General features: G+C 36.0%; 2 protein-coding genes and 1 pseudogene across 2 annotated transcripts; 2 read left to right on the forward strand and 1 right to left on the reverse strand.

Moving 5' to 3' along the window:
* LOC18595068 lies at positions 1387-6574 on the forward strand (annotated as a pseudogene).
* On the reverse strand, positions 7352-10996 carry LOC18595069. The gene is made up of 5 exons (XM_007022854.2): positions 10454-10996; positions 9660-9872; positions 9224-9372; positions 9059-9127; positions 7352-8958 (listed from the first exon to the last, which is right to left on the reverse strand). The coding sequence occupies exons 1-5, from the start codon at positions 10655-10657 to the stop codon at positions 7563-7565; spliced, it is 2031 nt and encodes a 676-aa protein (XP_007022916.2). The 5' UTR covers positions 10658-10996; the 3' UTR covers positions 7352-7562.
* LOC18595070 (small RNA 2'-O-methyltransferase) lies at positions 12241-20672 on the forward strand. The gene is made up of 10 exons (XM_007022855.2): positions 12241-12394; positions 13214-13514; positions 14952-15041; positions 15721-16169; positions 16305-16547; positions 17307-18262; positions 19164-19312; positions 19392-19508; positions 19730-19867; positions 19957-20672. The coding sequence occupies exons 2-10, from the start codon at positions 13242-13244 to the stop codon at positions 20404-20406; spliced, it is 2865 nt and encodes a 954-aa protein (XP_007022917.2). The 5' UTR covers positions 12241-12394; positions 13214-13241; the 3' UTR covers positions 20407-20672.

Below are 20856 nucleotides of genomic sequence, written 5' to 3' on the forward strand. Positions count from 1 at the left end.
AAGATGAGTGAAGGTACGTCCGTTAATACCCACATTGATGAATTTAATAAAGTTATTCTTAATTTAAAGAATATCGATGTTAAAATTGAGGATGAAGACTTAGCCCTAATTCTTTTATGTTCTTTGCCTCCATCGTATGAAAATTTCGTGGATACTATATTATATGGCCGAGACACTCTCACTTTCGAGGATGTAAGAGCATCTTTAAATTCCAAGAAATTGAAGAAGAAAGTTGGTGGTATCCAGAATGAAAATCAAGCAGAAGGTTTGGTTGTGAATAGAGGAAAAGATAGAGAGAAGGGTATAGACAGAAAAGGTAAATCTAGAGTAAAAGGGAAAACTTGCTGGAATTGTGGTCAGAAAGGGTATTTTCGTCAAGACTGTACCAAATTCAAGGATGATGAAAAGTTCAATAAGTCTGAGAATACTGCAAACATGGTTGGAGATGACTTTAATACTTTTGAGGAAACTGATAATGTTCTTGCAATTACTAATTGTAACCTGATGGATACATGGATCTTGAATTCGACTTGTTGCTTTCATATATGTCCTAGGTGTGATTGGTTTACAACTTATCAATCTGTTAATATGGGCACTGTACAATTAGGAGATGATTTCTCTCTCTCAGTTGTTGGGATTGGCACAATTCGAATCAGAATGTTTGATGGTATGGTAAGAACACTTGAGGTAAAACATGTCCCTGACATGAAAAAGAATTCAATATCCTTAAGTTTGTTAGATAAGAAGGGCTACAAATATAGTGGCCAAGATGGTGTCTTGAATGTATCTAAAGGAGCCTTAACTATCATGAAGGGCAAGTTATCCAGTGACCTTTATTGTCTAGTGGGAAACACGATCATTGAAACTGTTTCTGTGGTCTCATCTAATGATCCTGAAGATGATGTAACACGTTTATGGAATATGAGATTTGGTCATATGAGCGAGAGAGGGATTAGAAAACTAAGTAAGCATAGTTTGCTGTGTGGTCAAAAGAGTGGAAAGCTAGATTTCTGTGAGCAACATAGAGTGAAATTTAGCACTAAAACTCATCAAACCAGGAGTACAGTAAACTACATCTATTTAGATTTGTGGGATCCTTCTCCGGTGGCATCAAAAGGTGGATCATTATACATGTGGATCTTTATTGATGATTTTTCAAGAAAGGTGTGGACGTATCTTCTAAAGGCTATGAGTGAAGTGTTAACCACCTTTTTGCATTGGAAGGTATTGATCAAGAAGTAGACTAAGAAAAGGATTGAGAGCTTTCGAACAAACAAAGGTTTGGAATTTTGCAAAGGTGAGTTTGGTTTATTCTACAATAATGAAAAATTCATTAAACATTGCACTGTCGTCAAAACACCACATCAAAACGGTATTGTAGAATAGATGAAGAAAACACTTCTGGAGAGAGCAAAATACGTGTTCTCTAATGTTGGCCTAACCAAAATATTCTGGACAAAAGCTATCAACAAGGCTTGCTACTTGGTAAATCGGTCTCCATCAACTGCAATTGAATATAAGACTCCCAAGGAAGGTTGGTCTGGTAAGCCCGCTGATTACTCTATATTGAGAGTGTTTGGTTATCTTGTTCATGTTCATGTGAGTGATGGTAAACTTGAGTTGAGGGCGACGAAGTGTATATTCGTAGGCTATGCATATGGGGTCAAGGGTTATCGGTTGTGGTTTACTGATTGTAAGTTCCCCAAGTTTATGGTGAGTCGGGATGTTACATTTGACAAGTCTGCATTACTTTGTGGGATAAAGTCTAGAATTGCAAACACATCAGACCAAGAAGTTGGCAAGCAGGTGGAGTTTGAAATCAATGCTCTTGTGACAATGCGGGATGATAGTGAAATCCAGAATGAATTACAAGAGGTACAAGAATTGGTATCTCAACAAAGCATTACTTGTATTGATGGTGATTCTGATTCTTATGTTTTATTTGTGGAAGTAGAGATTGATGAGCCTTACTTTTATCATGAGAAAATTATATATGTCGAGTCTTCTAAGAAGATTGAGTCTCTACACTGGGATCAAACATGGGAGCTTGTGAAAACACCTAAAGTTACTATTGAAGTTGGCTTAGTATATGAAGGAGGTGCAAACACTAGTTGTAATGTGGTTGGCTTCTCCGATTCAGATTTTGCTGGTGATCTAGATAGTAGAAGATCTCAAACGGGGTATGTGTTCACTCTCTCAGGATCTGCAATCAGTTGGAAAGCAGTTCTTCAATCAACCGTTGCTTTGTCTACAACTGAAGCTGAATATATGGCTGTGACCGAGGCAGTGAAGGAGGCTTTGTGGCTTAAAGGCTTGGTTAGTGATCTTGGTTTTGAACAAGCACAAACAGTTGTGTTTTGTGATAGTCAAAGTGCTATACATTTGACTAAAAATTAGATGTTTCATGAGAGAATCAAACACATCCAAGTCAAGTGTAACTTCGTTCGAGAGATTATTTCTAAAGGTGACATTGTAGTAAAGAAAATAGCTACAGATGAAAATCCGACAGATATGCTAATTAAGTCAGTTTCTGAGATAAAGTTCAAGCATTGCTTGGACTTGATCGGTGTTCATAGTGCTTGAGGCCCTTTGGGGCATTGGCGGTGTCAACAGAGATTGGTTTGTAAGGTGGAGCTTGGTGAATTCAAGCCTAAGGTGGAGATTTGTTAGGATAGTCTTGAATTGTGATTTAATTAGGATTGTTTAATTCTAATTAAATTAGTATACCTTATAAAATAGTCTTTAAATCTAGTTAGACTAGAATAACAATTCCTAATTCTATTAGGATAAGATTCCTAATTATATTAAGATAAGGTTATTGTATTTGGCACTATAAAAGGACCCTATGGGTTAAAGAATAATCATCACCTAGATTTAGAGAGAGTGATTTAGGTGTACGTGGGATAAGGGTTATGAGTTTGAGACTGTTCTTGTAATCTGCTGATTTTTCTCTTAGTGGATTTTTCTCTATTACTGTGCCCGTGGACGTAGGTCATCAAAAGACCGAACCACGTAAATTCTTGTGTTCTTGTGAGTGTGCTTGATTTCTTTCTTTCTTTATTTTATTGATTGGGTTAGATTTTGGGCAATTCTTTAGAGACAATTCCGTAATTTCTCAACAAGCTGAAATGTATTTGGAATGGGTTTTGTGTTATTGTATTTGAACAAAAGAACGTATTTATTTTCTTATTTTTGGCGTATTATTTATAATATTTATAACCCTTTTTTTTTCCTCAGCCAAACCTGGTAAATTGATTAGAAATATAGGAATGAAAACAAGAAAGTTTCCCCTGAAGATAGGGAGGAACAAAAGAGCCAAAAAAACCTGTGGCAAAACTGGTGAAATGTCTGAGAACAGCAACTGATACAGAGCAACGGAAAAACAAAACAGCCATGCAAAAAGGACAAAACCACGAATCAAAACAGCAGGAACAAAGGCAAAAGAAAGAAACAAAGCTGAGCAAAAAAAAAATGGTCATCCACAGCAATATCAGGGGCCAGCTTGAGAAAATAATCAAAGCCGCAACACCATGAGAATGCCAAACCAAAGCTGAAGCGGAGAAGAAAGAAACTTCGAAGATCCCGAGCAAACACCAGCATGATGGCCAATCCAGAAAAAATCATAAGCAAAAAGCGTCATTGAGTCACCACAAAGCAATGAACATGGATGATTTATCAACACCTACTTTGGCTAAATAATCAGCAAACGAATTTCCTTTTGCGCAAAATATAACTGCAAGATACATTACCCAATTGATGACATAACGTGTCAATCTCATTGAAAATTTGCCAATGATTCCAAGGTCAATAAGAGTCGCCAGTCACTCAAGAAATAGCAATTTTTGAGTCAAACTCGATTGATAACTGAGAATCATGACAAGGTGAGGAGGAAAACAAGTCTTGGAGCATGCAGAATTACCATGAGCTACGTAAAGTTCAGAATTCCTTAGAATGTCCCCACAGCCTGCTAGTCCAGGCTTACCTTTAGCAGAGCCATCCACATTAAATTTAAGTTCCCCTGTTGCTGGTGGTTGCCATGAAATCTGAGGATGATGAATATGGGAAGACCTTGATAAGAAGAGATAAGGGGAGCCATCCACCCGCCATTTTCATCAATGCAATCATTATCGTCACAAGCCTGAATCCATAAAAAGGAACGGGATCTAATCAGGAAAAGGATCTCATGTTCATTCCATGTCTTGTTGGAGAAGACTGTCCCATTTCGGGCCAGCCAAAAAGACCAGAAAGTAGCAGCGCACACCATTATCCACCTTGAATGAAAATTGAGATTGAATTAGGAATGGACCATAAAAAACTCACCATTGAAGGACGAGACCCAAACTTTCCAACTAGAGCTGCACGCGATCAGGATATGTGAGCAGTCTCGCTCCCAAAACCACACCAAAAACAATGAAGTTGGCCATCACTCAAAGGCATACCACGGGAAGCAAGAAAATGCTTGGTAGGAATTGAATCAAGGTTGGCCAGCCATAAGAAGCATTGAATTTTCAGAGGAATTGCTAACTTCCATAAAGAGTGAAACCAAACTCTTTGATCATGAGAAATGGAGTCAATTCAAACTCTTTGCTCCAACGCATTCTGTTCACTCATTGCAGCACGTCCTTTCTCCTTACCAAAACAACCTTTTACAGTATGCAACATTTGTATGGATTTTAATATTTACCATGGATTCTGACCTTTCTTAAATCCTTTCACAGAAGAAGAAATCAAAAGCAACCCACAAAAACAACAAGGTACTATCAAATTTTATAGAATATAAATTTGATTTAAAATTTAGATTATCATATCTTCCCACTTTAAGAAATTCAATCAAATTCGATCGTTGTGGTATCTAAACAAGTTCACTTTCGAGTTCCCAAGTGGTCTCTTCGATTGAATGATATTGCTAAAAATTTTTGCATGGGATATTCTTTTAGAATTTCACTTTCAAGTTCACTTTTGACACCTCATGAGCAGGTGTCTTTCTTTAAGTTGTTTACCACAGTGTCTGAATAAGCACCCAAATCCTATTAAATACATTCAAAGCAGTTCAATTAGATTAAAACAAGAGAAAAAACATTCTCCCTTGTGCTGAGAAATGTAGCAAACCAGAGATGTTTTTGTTGTTTTGGACTTGATTTTAAAACTCAAATGCTAAAACTAAATTCTCGAAGATGTTTTCTAAATCCTTGTTTATAACAGTTTGTACTTAATTAGAGTTAACTCCTTAAGTTATGTTAATTACAGCTTTTGTTCTGCTGTAATTATGCCTGCAATGTTTTCTTCCAATCTTTCTTTCAGCCAATTGATGGGGGAAAACAGAGAAAGAAAAGCTATACTGACTAACTGATAAAATTTTGCAAGATGAATCAAGCTGGTCTGCAGAAGTGCAAATACATTGGTGCATGTGTGTAGCTAGAAGCCTAGAACAAAACTATGCAATTAAAGTTTTGTCCCAAATCAAAGACCAGAAAACATAAGGAAAAGAATTAGATGGGATAATTGGTTAATACTATTCTGTCAAAACATTTGTAGGAGGAACCTCATTCCTCCAGAGAAGGTGAAGAAGATGATGTGGAGGAGCTACAGATTCCACATGTCACCCACGGTTACCATTTAGTGAAAGGAAAAATGGGTCATGGAATGAATCAAGGGCCATGACCTCCAACTTTATGCAATTTTTGATGGCCACTTAGGTCATGATGTTGCAGAGTACTTGCGGACTCACCTCTTTGACAAGATATTGAGAGAGGTATGAACTTGGTACTTTCTGTTTCGATTGAACAGATTTTCCTGTCTAGGAAAATTTTCATGTTCTCTTCCAAATTCTAACAGCCTGACTACTGGAGAACCCCGAAACGAGCAATCAAAAGAGCTTACAAGCAACAAATGATGAGATTTTGGAGGATGTTGCTCGTTCTCGAGGTGGCTCAACTGCTGTTACAGCAATACTAATTGATAGACAAAAGCGAATTGTGGCTAATGTTGGTGATTCTCGAGCAATCTTATGCCGAGGTGGTGCACTGAAACAATTAACAACAATCATGAGCCACAGAAGGAGAAAGAATTAGTTGAAAGCAGAGATGGATTCGTGTCCGAAATGCCAGGTAATGTAGGTTTGATCTAATTTACTCTTCTTCTTGCTCCTTGCCCTCTCTTGTTGTAAGATAATACAGTACTAATCTACATATTGGAATAACACTGGATATGATCTATATTGGAGTAGGGATTGTTCCTCGGGTGGATGGGCAGCTGGCGATGACAAGGGCCTTTGGAGATGGTAAACTGAAGGAACATATCACTTCAGAACCAGATGTAAGGGTTGAAATGATTGATCCAAATGCAGATGAATTCTTCATTGTAGCAAGTGATGGCCTTTGGAAGGTAAAATTGTAGCCTTACCTTGTGAGTAAATCTTTAAAACAAAACAATTCTGTCATGAAGATTTATCATCAAGTTTGGCTAATGCATGCAGGTAATGTCAAATGAAGAGGCTTTTGATCACATTAGAGAGTTTGACGATGCCCAAGAAACGTCAGAGGAATTAATCAGAGAAGCTTTAGCTAGGGGATCCAACTCTGACTTGGAAGTTGAAAGCGATTCCCTTAACGCCATTCTCTGGACGAGACACCATAGCAAAGTCCCTTGGCGTATGAAACTAATCTCCAATGCCATTGAAACTCTTTCTAAATCATTCAGGAAAGTCACCTTTAATCATATCAGCCGGGAGATAAACTTAATAGCTGATGGTCTTGCTAAAGCCGGGGTTTTGAGAGCTGTTAACTTCAGTACCTTCCTTCAGCCGCCAGGAATGGATCCTTCCTCTGAAGCTTAGCAAGGGTTTGTTAGTTATTGAATTTATCAATTGGACTTTCCCTGTCATGTCGGACACTTCTAAAATGCACTAATGCTTCACTTTCCCTGTTCAGACTATTTCTGATGCTTGCCAACCCTCGTATGTGAGGATGCTTTTGTTCTTTTGAAAGCTGTTTAGCTTGTTATCTCTTTAAGAGACCTCATCAATAAATTTGCCTTTCGAAAAAAAAAAAGATGATATCTATTGTATAGTTGTAGCTTTTCATTAATTACTTATGTTTCATACGTTGGAGGTTTTGTGCGCGCGCACACACGATGTTTGGTTTATGCAAAGTAGTAGTGTTCACTATCTCTAACAGGAAGTGAAATGGTGAATCCTAAAATTGCATTTGAGATTTGGCTTTTGTACATTTCATTGCGTTATTAGGGTGAATGGATTGTCCTTAGTGAGCAGATCTATAAGGAATAGATCAGAAGAACTTTAGTCAAGTACATTTCCTATATATAAACAAGACATCTATGATCAAGTGTAATTGAGAAGGCAATAAAATTCTCCTGAACTGAAAGCTTCAACCATGTAGGGTATACTTGTTTCAGTTACAATGATTCTTTACAATGTACAATGAATAGAAAATGGTGATATACAACAATGGTGGGTGTGGCAGTAAAGCTGGACTCAGAAAGACAGTTCAAAGAGAATAAATCAAACTAACACCATGAAACTAAAGCTATTAACAGTCTGGTCTTCATGAACTGGTTATGTCCCGGAAAACTGGCAGCCGATTTCTCCTTGATGAAACAGTGTTTGCTGATGCATTGTCCTCACCTTTCATATCAAATGATTCAAGTTGTTGAGTGATATTCCCAATATGATCCTTACAATCAGGGCGTGGATAAATTATGTTGGAATTCAGGTTTTCATCATTGAACACCTCTTCCCTGTTGAAGCCATCATAGCTGTTGAGTAATTCTTCTTTCTCTTCTTCTTCAACCATGTCTGCCCAGCTTTTCTTATTTGGTGCATTTGCAGGCCTTTCCAGTCCAATTTCTGATTCATCTTTAGATGAAAACAATGGCTCTCCATTAAGACCATGCGCTGAATGAGGAGTCACACCAGTTATATTCTTCTCAAATGATAGCTTGCGAAATGGACAGCCAACAGATTCTTCTGCCCATCTTTCCATTCTTTGATCTCTATTATTTAGCCACAACAAAGAGTTTCTGGGCTGTGTGAATAGAACTCCAGATAAGCCCTCCTGAACTTCCTCTTCCACTGGGCCAGTTGCAGAGTTCTCAGACTTCCCATTATTTGAAGCTGGTGGTTTTTCGTTAAGATTCTGGATTGAATGTAATGGCTCACTTTCACTGGTTAGAGATTGCTCAAAGGAGAGTTTTCGAATTGAATTTCGAACTGTATCTTCTCCCCATCTTCCTCCTCTCTTCTGATCTGCATTATTGAAGCCCTGTGAACATCGTCTTGGTTGGGTAAATAAAGCTTCTGAGTTCTTTTTACTAGCTGCTGAGGAAGCATATATTTTCTTTTGTGCAGAACCTACTTCTTCTCCTGTTGAATACCCTTCACACGGGCTTTCCCAATATGAACCTATTCTCCACTTCTCAGTGAACATGCTTTGTGGAGAAGACTGCAAATAACCTTTCTGTCCAATTGGTGTGCATTTTGAACTTCTGTCATCATATCCAGGGAAGTTATCATTCTTCTCAAGTGGATTTCTGCGGTAAGATTCACCATTTTGCTCATCTATTAGCATCTTCCCCTCCCAATGTGCATATGGCAACCTTCTCCTGCCCATAAAACCTGAAATGTTGTCCTCATTTCTAGGAAGGAAAATGCCGGCTTCTTTCAAACCTCTATCCCTGCATGGTGTCGAGGGTCTTTGAATTTCCCTTCCCTTATCTGGTTCCTTTGCCACTGGCTCTAACATTGATTGTGATTCTACTTGGATCAGCATATCAAGAGCACGTTCATAAGATTTAGAGTGGGATTCATCCATCTGTTCATTTCCTGATGAAGCTTTCACATCCTGAAGCAGTGATTTTGCTTCACTGATCCTGTTCATGTGCATCAAGCATATTGCCAGGTTGCATTGCTTGTTCATATCTGGCTCCAGAGACAATGCTTTTCTGTAATGAATTAAATTCAATGTAAAATATATATACGCTCATTTCTCTCAAAAAAATGTGGTGCATGTATATAATTTTAGGGAAAATAAAAAGAGCATACCTGTAATGTTGCTCAGCAATTCCATAATTATGTTGCTGGAGATAGGCCCAGGCCAAATTCCCTAGTATCCTGAACCATTATAGGAGGGGACCAAAGATAGATGAATATGCAGAAAAAATAAGTAGAAAGAATAAGAAAAATAAAGAGTATGAGTACAGCATCCACCTTGATTTCTCTTGTTCAATAGTAATCTGAATCTTCTTCCCTTGAGATCTCGCAATCTTTGTCCTCTTCCCGCCAAAAACTGTCCCTTCCTCAATGTTCCTCAGTTTGTTCTGAAGCATTTCAATCTCTTCTTCAACCCTTCCGGACCTCTGCAAAAACAAACAATTGCATAAAACAAATATGCCCTGAGTCTCCATACCATAAGAAGACTATAAACAGAAGGGCATATTATCATCGAGTACAACTGACGCCAGTAGTTTGAGATAACAAATTTGTGACATTTACATCAAAACAGAATGAATTGAAACAAAAGGACATGACCTTATGAGCTCCTAAGCTTCATCTCAACTCAATTTAATACTAATGAAACTAAGCTTGATAGAAACAGATACACATTTGAAGATAAGATGATGCAAAATACAGATTGCCATTGTACCTTGTAGAGTTCAACAAGGACATTATCAAGAGACTCTTGAGAATCATGAGGACAAAGATGACGGAAAGATTTGATCGCCTCAATAGCCTCATCAGATCTATTAAGTTGTTTCATCACAACAGCCATGTCTTTCAATGCACTGTCAACCCGATCTCCAGCATTAATAGCTGCCCAGAACAGGGAAATGGCTTTACTGGGATCCTTGTCTATCAACTGCGGGGTCCAGAATAAAATATTAGTATACACAAACAAAACACTAAATGGAAACATAACAAATCCAAATGTGAGCTAAGCTCACCATTGAACTCTAAAGACTAAACTAGTAAAATTGTAACCCTTGATAGTAAAGATACCTTCAGCAACCATTCTATTATAAAGCATTCACCCAAAATCATTCTACTAAATGGGAAAGCATAATTAATGCTATAAAAGCTGAAGAAAAGACAATCACATGAATCCCCAAAAGTTCTGTTTTGTTGCAAAATAATATAAGTTGACAAGCAATTCATATTCCTGGTAACCCAATATAAGGCCATTAGGGCAAAGAAACAACAAAAAACGAATCTTTGATACCAATTACCAAGAAATAATAAGAATGCATGTATCAAAAACCCCCAAAAGAAAAATCAAGAAATTAACCAAGGAAACAGTAAAAAAGGAGAATGTTTCTAAAGAAAGAAGACCAAAGGAATGGGGAAACCAAAAAGGAAGAAAACCCGGAAACAAACCATTAATAGTTAGTTTGGCACATAAAGCAGATGAGCTGACATTGAGAAATTAATGGTATAATTAACCTGGACGTGCTTTGCCCTGCCATAAGGAGAATCAGAAGCTGGAACTTTGTGAATGACATGAAAAGAATCGGCCTGATCGGCAGGCGAGATTCTTTTCCTCTCTGACATTGGCAAAACAGACGACTGTGTTTTCTTCCATGCAGGCGGCTGCGGGGTGAAGAAACCCCTCGATCTCGATGGAAGGTTCTTTTCGTTTGACCACATTACCTCCGATCTCCTTTTCTCAGAAAAATCTCGATACCCTTTTCCAGAATTTCCAAGAAAGTGCTTCTATCAATGGAAAAAAGAAGCACCTTCTAGCGATATACTCTACTCTACTCTTGGTCTCTTACTCTAAACAAAGCAAACCAGTCTTTAGAACAGACCACTTTAGCTCTTGAAAATTTCTCTTGATACTTGATAAAGAAGGAAGATTCCCGGAAACAGTAAGAAACTGAGAGATAATTGAAAGATAAAAAAAGAGCGATGATGATGGTGATGGTGATGATGATGATGATTCCTTTTGAGAAAATGTGAAGGAGAAAGTAGCGAAGAGAAACTGGAAAAAAATGGAAGAAAAGAAAAGAACTAGCCGTTTTATAATTACTAGCCGTTGGGGTTTTGGAGGACCCACGCGCTTCCTTGCGGGTGCCATGCTAAATATTCATTTCCCTTTCTAATATATTTTTAACAAAAAGAAAGATCTAAATTGTAAGATACATTTGCACACCAATAATATTATGTGTGATGAATTAATTACAATTAATTCATAAATTAATTAAAATTTTTAAATTTTAATCAAACCACTACTTATAAAATTAAAAATAAATCAACTTTTGAATGAATATAAAAAATATTCATGAAAATCATTTTCTTAAATTCTCCAATTAAGAAAGCCAGAAAAAACTTAATATCTTCAATCTAAATCTTTTTTTTTATTTAGTGCTTCAACCAAACTTTGTCTATATCTTTTGAGAGGTTTTAGAATATATATTTTTAATTTAATAACAAAATATTTTAGATTTACTATTAATTATTTTATTTTATATTAATGTAGTATACAATAAAAAGAGTAAAATATCTAAATTCACCCAAATATATTTATTATTAAAATATCTTTTTAAAGAAAAAATAACAAATCAGTAATATTGTGTATCACAAATCTAATGGTTTGATAGATTTTTTTCCAAATATGACTTTTTAATATCATGTTAACATGTATTTCTCAAGACAATGCCTTAATTTTATTAAGTGATGTTATAAGATTTCATTTTTACGCGCGTTATTTATTATTTTTATTTTTTTTATAAATATATATATATACTTATTTTACTATAATTATTCTCCTAAAATAATTTTCTTTTTTATTATAATTAAAAAAAACTCTTAATTATATTTCTCATATTTTTCACATCAAATCAATTATTTGATTAATTTATGAAGTATTTTTTTAACAACTCTCTTATTATTATTATTATTATTTTCACTGGCCCCAATATAAAATTTTGGGCTTCCTTACTCTATAGAATGAAATTAAATGAGTAGAAGGTAAAGAAATTAAAAAACTAAAAATACTTTTTTAGATAAATTTAGTTTTATGAATAATATACATATAATTAACATGTAAAATAATATAAAAAATTGTAAACTTGAATGTTAATATAAAAAAATTAAAAAAAAAAAGAGAAATATATTTGAAATAAAAAAAGTACAAATATTATGTATTAGAAAAAGAAAAAAATAAAATTATTTTTAACTGAACTTTTCGTACGTTTCCAATAAGATCCTGCCTTCCCTTCTACATAATCCCTCCCTTCTCCCCCTCCGCTAAGTAACCCACACAGGACGCTTAAACTCTCTCCCTCCACTGATAGAAAGGAAGCCCCAAAGCCAACAGAGATTCTCTTTATACGTATACAGACTCCATTATACGTATACGTATACGCCATTTCTGCTTCGGAGGTACCATCTCTACTCCCTTTGATCTTCACTTCAATAATTTTTTGGGTGTCTCGTTTGCTTTTATATTTCCTTCAAATTTCACTGTTATTTTTTCTGTAATTTGTACCCAAAGTGGTTTGTTAAAGCACTAACGCATGCATTGCTTTTTCTACGATTTTATCCCTTTGCTTTTTCTTCAAGTTGAGGGGCATAAAAGAATATGCAAATTTTTAGCCTTATCTTTTCTGCTGAAATTTTCCCTCTTTGTGTTAAAAGTTTCAATTTAAGAGGCTTTAAATTTTCATTTTTATTAGTACGTAGGAATGTAAGTTTTGATTTTTTTTCTTTTTTTTACTAATTATGTTATATTTATTTATGTATTGTGGCCTCGAGTTGTTATATAGACGTTTTATTGGCTGAATAAAAATTGGGTTCTGGTTTTATTTATTTTTTATGTTAGTTGTTTTATGTACTTTTCATTGTCATGTCATTTTTGCTTTTGGGTATGCTTTTTTTTTTTTTTTTGGTACAGAATTTCGGGTATGGTTCATTTAACTTTTGCCTTAAAGGTTGAGTTTTTTTTTTTTTAAATGAAATAATTGAAGTGAAAGTTTTCTAAGGTTTCTATATGAATCTTCTGAATTCAAGCAAAATATGAAAACATTAATTTGCAGTTACTTTGTTGTGACTGTGGTGTGTCAATTTCCTGTATCCCTTGTTTAGTTTTTTGCTTGGTCAGATTGTGCCATCAGTGAATTGTAACTCTGATTGAGTTCTTCTTGGCATTTTATTTGCATAACTGATAAATTAGCATTTTGCTGAACCTTTTCTTTTTCCCAGTTTATTTAATCAAACACCTGGAGGTCACATGGAAACTGGAGGATCATTGGCACACACAATAAGAAAGCCAACTCTTACACCTAAGGCTATTATACATCAGAAGTTTGGCAGCAAGGCTTCTTATAAGGTAGAGGAAGTAGAGGAGCCTACTCAAAATGGATGCCCAGGATTGGCAATCCTTCAGAAGGGTCCCTGTCTTTATCGCTGCAGCTTGGAGCTTCCAGATTTTTCTGTTGTGTCTGGGTCCTTTAAGAAGAAGAAAGATGCTGAGCAGTCTGCTGCTCAGATGGCATTGGAAAAGGTTGGCATCCCCTTGCTCACCATACTGATTTTCCTATGATTTTAGTTTGATTGATGTGCCAATAGCTATAGTCATCGCCTCATTGTGAGTTTCAGCAATAGGTTGTGGGATATATAGTGAAACTCAAGAAAAATATACATGGCTGCTCCTTTGCATAAGTTGAATTGGTTTTCTATAATATGTTGCTAGGATTGCCTGTGTTAAAATTTGCTTCATTTTAGCAAGGTTGGTGGCTTGGAAGCTATGAGTTTAAAGTAGGCTTTTCATGATGAAGAATTTGGTGATGTCTGTTGAATCAAAATAAGATACAACGATTGTCAAGGAATTTGATCTCTACATAGAAGTTTTTTCTAAACAGTCTTTCAGAAGAGTCAGCTCATGAAGCTTGCTGCTGTTGCAGCTTCACCACTAACATGCTGATCATTACTGCTATTGCTACCATCACCTTCACCATCATCCACATTGTCATCAGAAATCCGCTGCCAATTTATAAATTATTGTTACCCCCCCCCTCCTTCTCACTATAATTTGACTGATTTAAACATACCATTTAAACTAATGACCTGATTCTAACTAACGGGGTTTTGAATCTCATAATGTCAATTTTCTGATATTTACAATTTCTTCCAGATGTACTTTGAAAGAAATGCAATTGATGCACCTTATATGTTAGACATACAACTTCTAGTTATTTTCTATCTGAACTTTGTGTTGCAAAGATATCAAACTAGGGTACTGTCATTGTCAATTTGTAACCATGTAATTGATTGTTAAGAATGCAATATCTTGTTGATTTTTTCTGTATATGTACAATCAGGTCATGTTTCCTTGTTTGTGTCTATTAAACCTGGATGCTCACCTGCCCAACTTTGCCTTTGAATTCTTTGTCTGTTAGAGGTTGCTATCTTATTGCCATCCTGTTAAGCTTGGGCTTATTGTCCGCTTTCTTTGAACCAGTGATGATAATGCAGCAGCAATTTCTTCATCCTCATCTTATTTCCCTGTCTTTTTCAAAAAAAAAAAAAAAGTATTTCAAAAATTATGCCTCGTAATACAAATTTTTGTTGTTACTCAACTTTGAATTTGAATTGTGGAAAGTTGGAGCCAAATTTTATGTAAGGAACATTCTGACATGTTTGAGTATCTCGATTTCTTAGAATCCTTGTATCAACTCCTATAGCTAATAATTAGTACTATTCATCATGCATATTGGGATAGATCTTGTTCCTAGAAAATCAGTTTGTTACTTTGCTTAATTTGATTACAGCTCTTCCTGAGAACATTTTTTGGGTTTAACTTTTGAGTTTTTTTTTTTTTCTAGTTATAGAATTATTATAAAGTTTGCCTTTTGTCCAGGGATTGTCAGTGATTTGTCCAAATAAAGCTGTCACTTCTTTCTTCTTCTTAGTTTTATCTGTTTCTAATTTAAAATTGCAGCTTGGCATCCGTCCCTCTGTAGATAATCTCACAGCAGAGGAAGCATGGACAGACTTGATTGCCCGTGTCAAATATATATTCTCAAATGAGGTTGGTGCCCCCTACACAATATGTCTGTGTGGCGTGTGTTGACAATGGCATGAATTTGTGCATTTATATCTGCAGAGTATCTGTGTTTATGCATGTGTATGCTGCGTTGATTTTTTATTAAATTATAATCAAGTAATAACCTTGACATATGTAAACATGGAATTGTCTGTGGACTGTAATTCTTGTTTCACTATAGATTAATAATTATCTGTTAACATTGAAGTATACAATTTCCTTGTGGAATAGAATGAAGAGAGGATTCTAGATAACAGTACAAGACATTTATCTTAACCCTTGGTCATGGGGAACATTGGCAAGCTAACTTTTTCCAACCTGTGTCCAACTTTTACATGAGCTAGTTTGAAAAGGTTAGTTTCTATGATTGCATTGGCTTCCTGACTCATCTTTACCAAGGGAGTTCAGTAGAGTAGTGTTTCCCTCCACCTGGCCTTTTCCACTAGTACCTCCTACAAGCACAAAATATTTATTTGTAATGGCTATCTCTTCTTGACTCTGCTTTATCCTTCTATCATTTGTCAAGTTCTTTCATCTCTTTATAATTCATTTATGTTCATTTTTTTTATCTATTATATATAATGAGGGCACACTGCTATTGCTTTAGAATAAATCGTTCACATTCTGATCTTTTCTCCCTTTATCTTTGTCATCATTGAATAAGTTCCTTTCAGGTCTTCATCCTCTGAGCAGTCACTTCAAAGCAGCTTTATGTAGAGTTGGTGATCATGATGGTTCAATTCCTGCTTCTGTTATTGCTATATGTGATGGAAAACTTAATAATCTCTGCAAAATAATTAACCCTAAAGTGGAGTCTCATCCCTTCATGGTCGTATCATATATTATGAGAGCTGCTACAGGATTACCAGAGTTGGTTGTTAATCCTGAGAGACAGCTTTCAATTCGGAAGGAAAACCCGTACCCTCCTGATGTCATAGAATCATCAGTATCTCAACAATCTGAAAGCATAACGACTATGGCCATATATATCCCATGTTCACCTGAAAAGGCTGTTGAACCAGTGATTCTTAATATTTCCCCAAAAGGTTATTACCTTGACGTTATTGCACAAAAACTTGGCTTATCAGATGCCAACGAAATTCTGATCTCAAGGTATGTTGAAACTGTTATATGATTGATGATGCCTGCGATGGCAATATTCTATGTGTGAAGTAGGCTCCTTAAAGAGTATCTTATCTTTTTTTTTTTTGGACAAACAGGAACTAACTATTATTTGTTCTTCAACAGGACCATTGGTAAAGCTTCATCTGAAACGAGATTTTACTTTGCTGCTTCAAAGTCATATCTGTTAGAAATGTCATCTGATCTTCTAAATGCTAAAGCTGTTAAGTTTGGAGGACCTTTGAATGCAAGGGCCAGCTACATTTGTGGCCAAGATATATATGGTGATTCAATTTTGGCATCCATTGGTTACACTTGGAAAGGCCAAGATCTTTTTCATGAAGATGTCACCTTACAATCATATTACAGGTCTGTTCTTCCTTCACATATAAAATTTGTTCTGATACTATTTTCATCTTTTAGATCCTTTTTCACTTTTGGGGGTTCAAATTATTTCACAGTGCTTCTGAAAACTCTGACTGCAAATGACCTCAGCTGAAAAGAGTGCTAGTGTGTTTTACCTTGGTTTGTTTGATGGACTTAGAGTTAAAGCTCAACCTTATCTTTAAAAGTGCTTTGCTGTTATAACTTGAGATCAGATCAACCCATAGAAAATTTGCCAAGTTCCAGATAGGCTTAGGTCTTCTAATGTAATCTTTCTAGCTTAGCTGAGATCAATACTAACTGACTGCACCAATCTAAGAAAGAAAGTACCAGCCCCCAGCTTTGTTTATTAACTGATTTAAAAAATTTCCAAACCACGTATTAGGAAGATATGTAAAATGGATTTACGATATACATTTCCTCAACAAAACCACTGTTTGGATGAAACCACTTTAGCATGCTGGTTCTCTGGAAAAATTTTCTAAGTATTTAATTTCCATAAAGACAACTAAACAAGGTGACATGACAATTACCCTAAAAAGTTGTTCCATTAACACAGTAAAGCAGGACCAATGCGTGCTTCATTGACTGATGATTAAAATAAGGGATTGAGGGTGTTGTTAGACACAACCTTAATTTGCCACAATTTGGTTGCTTATTCATTCAGTTGTCTGCCTTTAGTGGTATTTCTTGTATGATTCATTAACTTTTCAGTGTATAATTGTTTTGCACGTGCTTATGCAGGATGCTTATAAGTAAAATACCAAGTGGAGCTTACAAATTGTCCAGAGAGGCAATACTTGCGGCAGAGTTGCCCCTGACATTTACTACAAAGACCAACTGGAGGGGATCCTACCCAAGAGAAATTCTCTGTTCATTCTGTCGCCAGCACTGGCTATTAGAACCCGTCTTTTCTACTTCAAGTATTCCTAAAAAGGCATCATTGGAGCTGTCTAGATTAAACAAGAAACTAAAGGTTTCAGAGTCAGCTGAGCAAGAGGTAGAGTATGCAAATGGACATGACATTGTTGATGCTGATGCTAAATCAGTGGGAATGGGAAGCAGTTTTATTTGTGAAGTCAAATTATACTCTAAGTGTCAAGATTTGATTTTGGAGTGTGCATCCAATGTTTTGTATAAGAAGCAGAATGATGCTGTCCAGAATGCTTCTTTAAAAGTTTTATCATGGTTGAATGCATATTTTAAGGATATAGATATGCCTTTAGAGAAGCTAAAACAATTAGCCAATGTCTTTGATATTAAGTTTTATCCTCAAAATTTTTCCAAGGAAGTTGTATCGTGCCTATCAGTTGAAAATTTTCAGAATCATGATACTCTGGGAGGCAAAGTACCTGAATCAAATGGTATTAGTATTCCAAATGATGTGGTGGAAGATGATGTGAGTTCTATAGATATAGAAGGTCCAGATTCTGGTGTTTGTCCATCTTATGGGTCCCTTTTATGCGTATGTTATTCTGCATCTTTAGTGACAAAAGGTGAACTTCAAAAAGAGCTTCTTGAAAGTGCTGAGGAGTTTGAGTTTGAGATGGGGACTGGAGCTGTAATTCCCTGTCTTGAAGCTGTTGTTACGAAAATGTCTATTGGCCAGTCTACCTGTTTCTATACAGAGTTGCCTTCGCAAGATTTGGTTTTGGCTGCAGCTAAGGATTCTGCAAATGCTCTTGCATTTTTATCTTCACGTGAGTAAATTCGTTCTTTAAATGCTAAATAATATTTGATAAATTTCTTCTTGATTTTAATTTGATGCTCTTAAGTTATGTTCCAAGGTTGAAAGATGACTAAAGATGTTGACTGCCCACAATGCTTTGGTTGTCTAAATCTCTGCTTTGCATGTTGAATAAAAATTACTTAGAGTAAAGCTTGTTTGTGGTGTGCATGGGGGCATTCGTTTATATCTTGATTTTAATTTGATGCTTAGCCACATCTTGAGGACTGATAGCTATAGACTTGGATGGCATGTAATGCGGTGGTTATCTCTTACTGTGTCTTTAAACATTTATTTAGATTGAGAGAGTTCCTGTTGGCCTGTGTGTGGATGCTGATGTATATGGCTTTCTTCTTTTGGATCAAAAAGTTACTGTTATTTGTCAGGAATTCTAATCCCAACACAATTTTTCCCCTTCAAGTTCTTTAGGATAATTTTACGAACTTTATGTGGCAGAAATTAGGTGCTAGCATACTGGTTCAACCTAGAATAACATTGAAAATTCTCTGTTTTTAATATCTTAATGTTGCTAAAAAATGTTGGAACATTGTATTCTGGTGGTGCTTGGTACCCCCAAAAAAAGAGTTTGTGGGATCATATGTTCATTTCCATAGCATATTAAGGTAAATACAATTCCATTTAAAAAAAATAAATAAATAAACAACTTAAAGGAGATTTTGTCGCTTGGCCAGAAAAAAGAGACTTTGTTGCTATAGCTTTTATAGTGCTGCAAGGTTAACCTAATCATATGTTATATTCAAAAGAAAAATGTTTCTGTAGCAGTAAATGGAGCTTGTGTAATTCTTCTTTTGTGGCATTGCTGCTTTAAATTGGTTGAGAGATCTAATTGACTGCACATCACTTCTTTGCATAAGCCTGCTGGTTGGAGTACTCGATCATCTTGTTGCAGGTGACAGAACCCCCAGAGGACAGAATGGAGCAGGCTCTTTTCAGCCCACCACTTTCAAAGCAACGTGTAGAATATGCGCTGCAGCACATTAAAGATTCTTGTGCTACCTCTTTGGTATTTGTCCTGTTTCCTCTTCTTTGTCAATGTTGATAATAATAAGTTGATTTTGAGATCATGCTATGTTCTGTTGTAGGTTGATTTTGGATGTGGCTCTGGTAGTTTACTGGAGTCTTTGTTGGATTACCCAACTTCTTTGGAAACAATTGTTGGTGTTGATCTTTCAAAGAAGAGTCTTAGCCGTGCGGCAAAGGTATTTACCAGTGTATTTCGGCTTTACATATGGCCAAATAAAATTGAGTAGGTCATTTATGAGCATTATATGAAGGATATGGACAAAAACAATTATTTTCATTGTTGCATTGCATAAATGAGTGGATACGGATTTGAAATCATCTTATTTGTGTGCTGTATTTTCTTTCACAAGCTAAAATGTGCCTTAGCTACATATCTTTGATTCTCTTGATTGTGCAGGTTCTTCATTCAAAACTAACCATGATGTCAGATCCTGAAGCACCATGTAAGAGCATAAAATCTGCAGTTCTTTATGATGGTTCTATCACAGATTTTGATTCTCGGTTGTGTGGGTTTGATCTTGGTACATGCTTAGAGGTATTTAAAAGCAACCCTTTTAATGAACCTATGCTTTTAGAATTATATTGATTGTCCTTATTCACAGCTGACATTTTGGAAATGAATAGGTAATTGAGCATATGGAGGAGGATCAAGCTTGTCTGTTTGGTGATGTTGTGCTCAGTTCATTTCGTCCAAAGATTCTTATTGTCTCAACTCCCAACTATGAATACAATGTAATACTCCAGAGATCCAATATAACAAGCCAAGAAGATGATCCAGAGGAGAAGATTTATTCACAATCATGTAAATTTCGCAACCATGACCACAAGTTTGAGTGGACTAGAGAGCAATTTAACCATTGGGCATCTGAATTAGCGGTCAGGCACAATTATAGTGTTGAGTTCAGTGGGGTTGGTGGTTCTGCTGACCTGGAACCCGGATTTGCTTCTCAGATTGCTGTCTTTAGAAGGGTTTTTCAACCCAAGGAAGATGATCTTCATGATGATGAAGGTTTGGCATGCCAATACAGAGTTGTCTGGGAGTGGAATAGGTCTAAGCCTGCTCTGACAAACTAACAGAGACAGACGAAGTAAAAGATTTTATTTATAGTTTGATAGCTAGACTGGCAGGGTAGAATACAAAATTATGAGCAGGGTGAAGTATCCATGAAATATATACGTCTTGTACATGAGCCAAAATCTGCAAAGATATCTGTTCCTGTGCTGGTTTCAAGCAGGAAACTCTGAAATACATTTAACTGGCATCAAGGGAATATAGCAGCTGGCTCGTATATGAATATATCTTCATGTGCGCAGTTGAATGTGATCAAGTTTCTCCTCTATTATTGTGTGTCGTTTTCCTTAACTTTCTAATTTCTGTACTCTTCAGTTAGTTTATTTATTTTTTCTTCATGGTTCACCCCAGCTTTTGCTATGATTGCTGCTGCTTCCGGTCGACATGGCGTTTCCAATTAACCTCTCTTTGTTCTCTCCTTCATGCTTGCTCTTTACATGAGAATTTAGCTT

Source organism: Theobroma cacao, chromosome 6 (assembly GCF_000208745.1).
Source record: "Theobroma cacao cultivar B97-61/B2 chromosome 6, Criollo_cocoa_genome_V2, whole genome shotgun sequence".
Taxonomy (NCBI): Eukaryota; Viridiplantae; Streptophyta; class Magnoliopsida; order Malvales; family Malvaceae; genus Theobroma; species Theobroma cacao.